Raw genomic sequence first — 9,358 nt, forward strand, 5'->3', positions numbered from 1 at the left:
AATGTGAATTAATTAGGCAAGTTTACTAGCAGTTACTAGACCTCAAAAGCAAGATAATCAGGCATTATTTTACTAAATATTGGTCTCCATAACTCCTCTATTTTCTTTAGGAAAAGTTAGTTAGCCTAAGACATTTGGCATAAGGCCTATGCCAAAGCTATGTTGGGGTCAGCCAGGAAGGATTCCTGGGGGTCTCCTTGAAAATATTACAGTAATCGAAGAAATCTTCAACCTATTGCCCCTCAGTACTGTTGGTCCCTTGTACTTGATTTTTCCCCTTAAGTTTTATTCCAATTTCTAACATTACCATTCCCTCTTCCTTCTCAGCAACTAGTCCTTCAAAGTAGAACTTAAACAATGACCAGACATGGCCCTGCAACAGAGCATATCCTTCTACATTTAGCATGCAATCATGAATCACAGGTATAAGAACCCTTGAACAGACGTGGTTTTGGTGACTACATGTAGGACTTACTGCTTTTACCCAAGAAGAGGATCAGACATCCTAAGTAGCTCAGAAATTTTTCTGGAGCTCTTGAATGTGTAGAGGCAAGAAAGATTAAGCAACCTGTTGCCTTACATGAGGCATACTATCTTCTTATGTTTTCTTTTGAATTCAGGATTTCAAGGTTGGGGAAGGAGTGGGAAAGTAGCCATGGACATGTGAGAATGTGGATGATCCTTTTACATAGTCAGGAATGGTAAAATTCTATGCTTTATGTTGTTTGCTAAAAGACACTTTCCAAAGCTTTCAACAGAAAATGTAATGGCACACATGCCTATTCTTGGTGAACCCAGAGTTTTTGTCTAGTCTGTGATAGTCAATTTTGAAGGACTGCTTAGGGTAATGAATCCTTCAAGTTGTAAAGATGAAGGGCAGTTTTTGGACAATTCCCATTTTGCTGTAGGAAAACTAATCTGGAAGAAGTAAAAGGGAGAGATTGAAGTGGGAGAGAACGGAGGTGGAAAATGAGTTCAGTTGATCAAATATTTGTTAAGCACCCACTGTATGTCGGGCCCTTACAAGGAAGCAAGCAAAGAACAAAAGCATGTGACGGCCTTGCTCCTAAGAAGCTAGAGACCAGTAACTTGGATTGCTATAGAGCAGAAAAACGTCCACAAGCCCCTACAATACAGCACTGGCATAGGATGAAGAAGAAGTTTCTTTCTATGAGATCAATAGCTTTTTGACAAATAAGAAAGTCAAAAGTTACACAAAGTTCAAAAACCTAAGGCACCAACCTTTAAGAGATCTGAGTGTTGGTGGTGACTTTGGAAGGAAAGTTATTATTAGGATTATTTTAGTACTAAGAGTTTTGAGCTGTCTATCCAATATTTTCATCTGCACCTCTGCTTTGGTAATACTGTGTGTTTGTGTGCGTGCGTGCGTGTGTGTGTACGTGTGCCTTTTCATGTGTTTGAAATATATTATCTATCCCACACTCCACATTGGTTTGGGGGTTAATTACATACAGGCTGATCTGAATCTATACTCTTAGGAACGGGGTTAAGCTACTCTACCACATTGTGAAGAGTTGATATGTAAGAGAATCTGAACATCTTATAAATTATCTTTAAAATGTTTCCTTTTTCGTGAAGGGAAGAATAAGTATTTGTAAACAAATGCAAAAATTTCTTTAACTAAATGAAAGAACAGTTAGTTAACCTTGTTGTGATTAACAGAGAGGATAGCTGCAGACACTATAAAATCACTCAGCAACAAGATTTGACAAAACGTTAAAGATGGCTCTATTTTTCCTGTTTTATACAGGAAAATATTAAGGCCCTGGGAATTGAAGTACTTTTCCCAACAGTGGAGTAAATGTCAGAGTCAAGGCTGTGTTTTACATCTCGGTTTCCCCACACATCCCACCCTATGGTTCTGTTGTGCTGTTCCTTTGTGTGACTCCTCAAAGCCTGGTTAAAGGTGATACCGTATCAAATCGTATTAACTCAGTAGCACAAAACACCAGGGAATTGATTTATAAGAGTATTAACCTTGTGGCATTACTGAAGACCCATCTGATTAGTAGTTATCGAGTAGTCACCCTGGCTAAATATATGGGTTTGATTTTTAATTTTGAAAATGAAAAATATTTTAAAATCTATGTCTTACATCCATATCCCCAGGAAATTTTAATCAAGTTTTAAAACTTCCAAATTTAGATAAACTCATGTTTTTTGTTGTTTTAATTTTCACTCAATGAAAATAGAAAAAAACTAATTGGATAGAACAGCACAGCAGAAGCATTACTTATCGCCAAAAATGGGATGCAACAAGACTGAAGAAGAAAATGCAGGACAGTGCTTAAAAAAGCAGTCTAATGAAAAGTGGGGTCTCCTCAGGGTGTCCTTAGGTAGACATTGCAGCAGAACTGCAAAGTTTTCTTTAGAAGGCTAGGGAAGAGAGGAGGAAACAGAGAAGGGGCAAGAGTGGAAAATAGAATGAGGCTCAGAATACCAAGCGTTAGTGCTGTCCCTATCACCTTCCTCACTTGATCACTGGGTGATCTTGGGCAAGTTTCTTCCTTTCCCTCAGCTCATTTCCTCATCTGGAAGGTAAGTCACTAGACAAGATAGTCTTTGATGTTCATTGTAACTCTAACTGATCTTCCCTAAGCAAATAGCTGGGAAAGACACTGTGCCCACAATATGCAAGACACAAGGTTTACAAGCAAAGAACAAATCAAAACAAAAGATGTTTTAAAACCCCTAATGTCACTTGAATTCTTACAAATAAGCAATGGTACATCATACTTTTACAAAGTCCTTCTGTGATTTCATTTTTAAAATCATTTCAAGTTTTATTTTACTTCATATTAAGATAATGGGAGATAAAGTGTTACATGGGTTCATGCAGGAATATATGTAAGAGACACAAAAATCCACAATAGGTAATTGTTATGTTAGTAGTTCCCTTTACTGAGGGGGAGCAGACAAAAGAATGTTAGAAAAAGCTTCATAAAGTGGATTATATAGAATGTGCTTTAAAAGAGTTTGGTATTTTATTGAGTGGGAAAGAGAAATATGAGGAGTTATTGTTCAAGGGTTAAAGCTATGCAAAATGAGTCAATTACAGAGATAGGCTCTAAAACATAGTACCTATAGTTATTACTGAGGTATTTTGTATTTAACAATTTGTTAAGAAGGTCTATCTTAGGGGTTCTGACAACAACAACAACAACAACAATAAAGGGACATAGGAAACATTTGGAGGTGATGGATATATTATTACCTGGATATTGGTTGTGGTAACAAGAGTAATATCTATGTGCAAATTTGCCAAACTGTATGCATTAATTACGTACAGTGTTTGTATAACAATTTTACTTCAGTTCCTACTATATTACCTGGCAAACAATACTTTATACTTAAAGTAAGAGCAATGATTATTGCATGTGCATGTTGAAAATAATAAAGAAAGCAGGTGACAGTAAGACATCCTGAGTCTTTTGGAAATAAATAGCATTCATCTGCTTTCTCATCCATTGAGATATCACCACATTTATGTACTTGTGTGTCCCTGGAAGTTTCTTGTGGGAGATTTAGTTATTCTCTTTTCGTTAGGCTCTACTAACCAAGAACAAATCACAGACTCAGACAGCATCATAAAAAGGCCCAGACCCACGATGTCCAGAGACTCCAGGCTCAACCCACATTGATGCTGGCCCTTCAGCCATGAGACTCCATTTGCTTCTTCTTATTCTCCTTCTTTTTTCAATTCTTTTATCCCCAGGTAAGTTGGTAGCTGATTACTACAAGGTTCTGCAGATTAGAAGGCTATATCCCTGGCCAGACAAGATCCTAGAATCAGTCCTGTGGGTTCAAGAACCTAATATTTACAGCTTCACTAGGACAATAATAGGGAAAAATAGAAAAGAGACTCATTTAGCAGTAGTTCCTGTTGATAAGATTCCATCCATGTTTTTTGATCTAGTGAGTGGATATAATAATGGATGCTGCTGAAATTCAATCCTGTCAGATCAAACTGCCTACATATAAATTTCCATGTCCCGCCAAGGCATCTCAAGATACAAAGTAAGAATACAACAGAATGTGACCTCAATGAGATGTCTTTGTGGGACCTATGCAGGCAGTTAGATCTGACAGGATTGAATTTCAGCAGCATTTATTATTATATTTGCAGAGGTTGCAGTGAGACAAGATGGCGCCATTGCACTCCAGCCTAGGCGACAGAGTGAGACTCCAAAGAGAGAGAGAGAGAGAGAGAGAAAGGAAGGAAGGGAGGGAGGGAGGGAGAGAGGAAGGAAGGAAGGAAGGAAGGAAGGAAGGAAGGAAGGAAGGAAGGAAGGAAGGAAGGAAGGAGAGAGAAAGAAAGAAAGAGAAAGAAAGAAAAGAAAGCAAGCAAGCAAGCAAGCAAGCATTAGTGAGGGAGAGTGAGTGAGAGTGAGTGTGTTTGGGCTCCTACTGATGATGCTAAACTATCACAAGCCCACACTCAGCCTTTCAACATTTGCTGGAGATTCACTTGTTTCCTTGTTATCTCCACCAAGGGCAGCTTCCTCCTGCTTCTGCTGCTGCAACTCAGCTAGGCACAAAGCATCTGTGGATCCGTTCTTTTTTCAGCAGGGCTTCATCACTCTGAATTTAAGTTAATTAGCTTTTTTTGAGACCTCAGTTCTGTGTTTTAAAATGAAATCTATGATCTATAGATTATCCAGCTTATTCTCTTTGTCAGGGCAAGAGCATTTTTCTATAACTTTCTAAATTCTAAACAAAAGTAAAAGTTCACTTCTTTTCAGAATCCCCACGTGTCAGAAAGTGTTACTATTATCATCAGTTTAGTGATATTTATGGAATACCAAGTTGACTCTAATATCAGCTTTTGGGTTAAATTCTTTCTTTCTGATATGTAGCCTTTGAAATTTTATTTGCTGCAGATCTCTTGGTAGTGAACAATTTTCATTTTTATCTGTCAATTTCATATTGTGATTTTTGATCTGGAAAGACAGCATTACTGAGTACCCAATTCTGTATTAGCAGTTATTTGCTCTCAACATTTGTTGATACTAGTTTACTCATTTTTAGTTTTTGCTTTACTATAATAATCAGATAAATATTATTTCATTATAAATTATCCTTTTTTTCAATGTTTGTATGGTCTGGTGTTTGGTTTTAATGTTTTATAATTTAACTAAAGTGAGTTTATTTTTATATCATCTGTTAGAAATATATTTTTTGAATCAATGGATTTATACCTTTTCTTAATTTCTTTTTGAGAATCTCTTGAAATGGTGAATCCTTTTACACTTCTCTCCCCCCATATTTGAATTAAATAAATGTTAGACCTTGTGTTTCCATGTTACGTTCTGGGTATATCATTTAAACATTTTTTTCTTCACTAGTTATCCTCTTACCTGTGTCTAATATATCATTAATAACTTGCATTTATTTAAAAAATTTTTTTTTGGAGATGGAGTCTCGCTCTGTTGTCCAGGCTGGAGTGCAGTGGTGCGATCTTGGCTCACTGCAACCTCCACCTCCCGGGTTCAAGCGATTCTTCTATCTCAGCCTCCTGAGTAGCTGGGACTACAGGCACCTGCCACCATGCTCGGCTAATTTTTATATATATATTTTTTAGTAGAGACAAGATTTCACCATCTTGGGCATGCTGTTCTTGAACTCCTGACCTCGAGATCCACCCATCTTGGCCTCCCAAAATGCTGGGATTACAGGCATGAGCCACCACGCCCAGCCAGACCTGCCCGTTTTTTCTATCATCTATATTGTTTTACTATTGTTTTTACATCTTTGTAATAGTAGATTGTTTCTTTAAACAATTGATACATACCTGCTTAATTATTTCTCCACATTGACAATTTCAATACATCTAGTTTTAAAGGGTTTAGATATGCTATTCATTTCATTAACTTTTATTCATGGTGTCTTGCTTACCTGATCATTTTTAATACTGAACTCATTGTTCATCCTTAACCTGACATCATTTTATGGTCTGAAATGAGAATGCTATTATCCAGACTTCCTCTGTGAAGCTGACTCAATGCTTTAACTCAATATAGAAGTTTCAGCATTAACAAACTGGAACTTCTGATGGCCCAAGAGTCAGTAGTACCATCATTAGCATTACTGATCATAGCAGATCTTCCCAGAAGATCTGGGAAACCCTCACCCCCTCCATCAGCTATCCAATACAAAGTGCCCACTGCTCAAGCTCCAGTTCACAGACTATTTTTGTGTTTGAAAGAGGAGATATTTTAAGAACTTGCCTAACCATTTTCAGGGATAGAAATGTTTCAAAGAGATCCTCTACTATATATATGTTCTATAGCAGCAGTCACTTGAGAGCAGCTCACTTGCAGTCATGGCCAAAAGCCTAAATCTTTCTTTCATTCTAGTCACACCTATTTTGTATCTTTTGGGGATATCTCAGATTCAGATGCATTCATAGTATTCTATGATTTGCAACACTACTATAGATTCTTCAAAATGTTACAACATTCCAATGGTATGTTGGGAGGTATAGAAGGAGAGGAAAAACAATGGGCTCAAATGTCCTCTGACTTCTCTTCTTACAATATGTTTCATTGTTCAAAACTTTTAGAACTATATTAATACAGCATTGACAGTGGGCATTCTTCTTTTCCTTCTGACTTTAATAGGATTGAAGGAAGTGTTTTGCTATGAAATTGCTATATGGGTTGTATTCAGATAAATTTTGACTTTATAAAGCCAATATTCTCCTCATTATTTTTAAATGCTTACCAGGATTCACAGTATTATTTTCAGTTCTCCCTGTTTAAAGGCATATTTAAATAACTTGATGACTTGGGTATAGTATATATGTTACTCTGCTACAGAAACAGAAAAACCACCACCATATTATATTCTAAGATACTTGGTACACCAATTGCACCATCTTTTTTTCATCTAAGACATTCAATTCTTCCACAGGTGGGAGCACATGAATTAGCATCATTTACTACTCGTAGCTTTCACTACAGACTTTCAGACTTATGGTGCCTAAAAGAAATAGAATACTTCTAGCTGGGCTTAAAAGCTACAAATAAACATAGAAAATATACACTATTTTGAAAGTATCACTTGAGTGTTATGCATGTATTTCAATATTATATTGCTAATTTTAATTGTCCAAAGTTAAAGAGCTTAAACCTCCCCCTCATGCATTCCTGAATCACCCATTATTCCCACACATACATTGTTCGATACAGCATAAACCTAAGTAAATAAAGATGTGGCAAAATGAAAAAAATAAAATAACATTATACCATTCTCATCTGTGAATGGCATCAGTAGACAAATGTGAATAAAAGTAATGTGATTATAATTTTAAAAATCATATTTAATAGGATCCATTTATTATTAAATGAACATTAGGCTACTTAATGAATAATAAATCTTTGACACAATGAAAACTCTTAATGCAGAGTGAGACCAAAATGAAAGTAATAACTGTTTTTCTCCTAACCCTTGCTTTAGTTGGTCTTTCCACCAGACTGTCACTTTAAGGATATTATAATAGCACAAAGCCACCAGCTTTACCATTAGAGAGATCTTCATTAAATTATCTTTGTTGTAATAAAGGTTATCTGGAGGAAATACTGGTCTGGACACAATAATAAATGTCAAGCTTTCTAATATTTTCCACTTTTAGACACAAATTGAAAGGATCATTTATAATATCAAAAATACACTTTTTTCTAACTAATCTATCCTATGACTAAGACGCTATTAGCAATTAAAGTAGATAGAGCAAATCTAAATGTGGAGAGAAAAAGTAATTTCCACTTGTTTGAACAGATGAAAGCAGGAATAAATTGAAAGCCTGAAATATTAGCTTGGGGGAATAAAATCACTCAGGGGAGCAAAAGCAGGATATACCAGCCTTTAACTCTACACTTCCCCCAAGAAAAAATTTATAGATAGCTATGTACAAACCAAAATAGCGCTGGGAGTGTTCAAGGGACCACTTAAGAAACTATAGCAACACAGTGAAGCCAAAAAAAAAAAAAAAAGAGAGAGAGAGTGAAAGAAAAAACAAACAAACAAACAAAAAAAAAAACAAAAATGAATAGCCATATAGAAAAAACAACTCCTGAAATCAGCATACCTGAGACAGCAGAAACATCTTTTTTGGCTAGGAACGAAAAAAGCAGAAAGGGACTATCAGTATCAGCCACAAGGTGGAACCACTATGGCCCTCAGTAACCCTCTCTGGCAGAAGACACTGGCATTTTTGCCCTGCAGTAAGCAACAGCCATTTCTGAGAGAAAATCCAGAGGAAAAGATGAAGATGTACCATCCCCTCCCACATCCCTTTTCCCCCACCAAAAATACCGTGACTGTTGTGCCAAACCAGGATCGGAACTACTACCTTTCTTAATCTGCATGTGTCTCTGACATATGAGCAGCAACCATTTCAAAAGCTCCCACATAGAAATGCTCATACTAAATTTATTCTGTTACTTAAGAATGTTTATGGATTTACATTCCATTTGTGGACTATCTCACTGGATCTTCTTTCCTGCAGTAAGAGGTGGTTTGGGTGCTGCTGAAGGTCATTGTCTCAATTTGTCTGGTGTTTGCAGAAGAGATGTCTGCAAAGTAGTAGAAGATCAAATTGGTGCCTGCCGAAGAAGGATGAAGTGCTGTAGAGCATGGTGGATTCTAATGCCAATTCCAACACCACTTATCATGTCAGATTATCAAGAACCCCTTAAACCTAAGTTGAAATGAAACTGATGTAAAATAAAAATACATCAAAAGTGAAGTTATTTGCATCTAAGAATATTGAAGTATACATATTAAGTACTTCCATCTTGATAACCGTCTTGTGTTTTCACTTATCAACATAAATGAATAAATACTAATTTCAAATATACCCAATACTATTTCTTTGTGAGTCATTAACAGATCTTAACAAAACCTTTAAAAATGAGAAAACTGTTACTTTTGTTTTCCAAGATGGTGGATTGAAGGCATTGTTAGCCTGCCTCTTGCACTTGGAAAGACACAATGGTGTGTAGAGATTCACACTGAACTTTCTTTCAAGAAGCAACACAGGAACTTAACAGGAAAATTGAAATAAGCCACAGACCATTTGAAAGAAGCAGCAGGATGCAGCTTACACCATAAGCTAGGCAGAAAATTTTGAGTTTCCAGGGTGTGAGAGGGGGATAAACTGACTGTAAGATATACACTTCCATTGGGAAACCTATCAATCTAGGCCATGGGGGAAGGCCTTAATCGTACTCAGGGCTGGAGTTGATTCAGTGAAGAGTGACGAGTATATGAGGAGTGGCATTGGGATGTGCTTTGAGTCTCCAGCACGTTCCCAGTTTCTGGCAGGATGGAGGGA

General features: G+C 36.7%; 1 protein-coding gene across 1 annotated transcript; it reads left to right on the top strand.

Moving 5' to 3' along the window:
- Positions 1-3,678: 3,678 nt before the first annotated feature.
- Positions 3,679-8,736, top strand: LOC144334844 (beta-defensin 109-like). Its single transcript, XM_077966602.1, has 2 exons — positions 3,679-3,736; positions 8,531-8,736. The coding sequence occupies exons 1-2, from the start codon at positions 3,679-3,681 to the stop codon at positions 8,734-8,736; spliced, it is 264 nt and encodes an 87-aa protein (XP_077822728.1).
- Positions 8,737-9,358: the final 622 nt, after the last annotated feature.

The sequence above is a fragment of the Macaca mulatta genome, chromosome 15 (assembly GCF_049350105.2).
Source record: "Macaca mulatta isolate MMU2019108-1 chromosome 15, T2T-MMU8v2.0, whole genome shotgun sequence".
Taxonomy (NCBI): Eukaryota; Metazoa; Chordata; class Mammalia; order Primates; family Cercopithecidae; genus Macaca; species Macaca mulatta.

What these genes read in the sequence shown, in the direction of transcription:
- LOC144334844 (XM_077966602.1), top strand. Translation starts at nt 3,679, where the DNA reads ATGAGACTCCATTTGCTTCTTCTTATTCTCCTTCTTTTTTCAATTCTT. An exon ending in TTCAATTCTTTTATCCCCAG is followed by an intron (nt 3,737 to 8,530) that starts GTAAGTTGGTAG and finishes TCTTTCCTGCAG; the next exon opens with TAAGAGGTGGTTTGGGTGCT.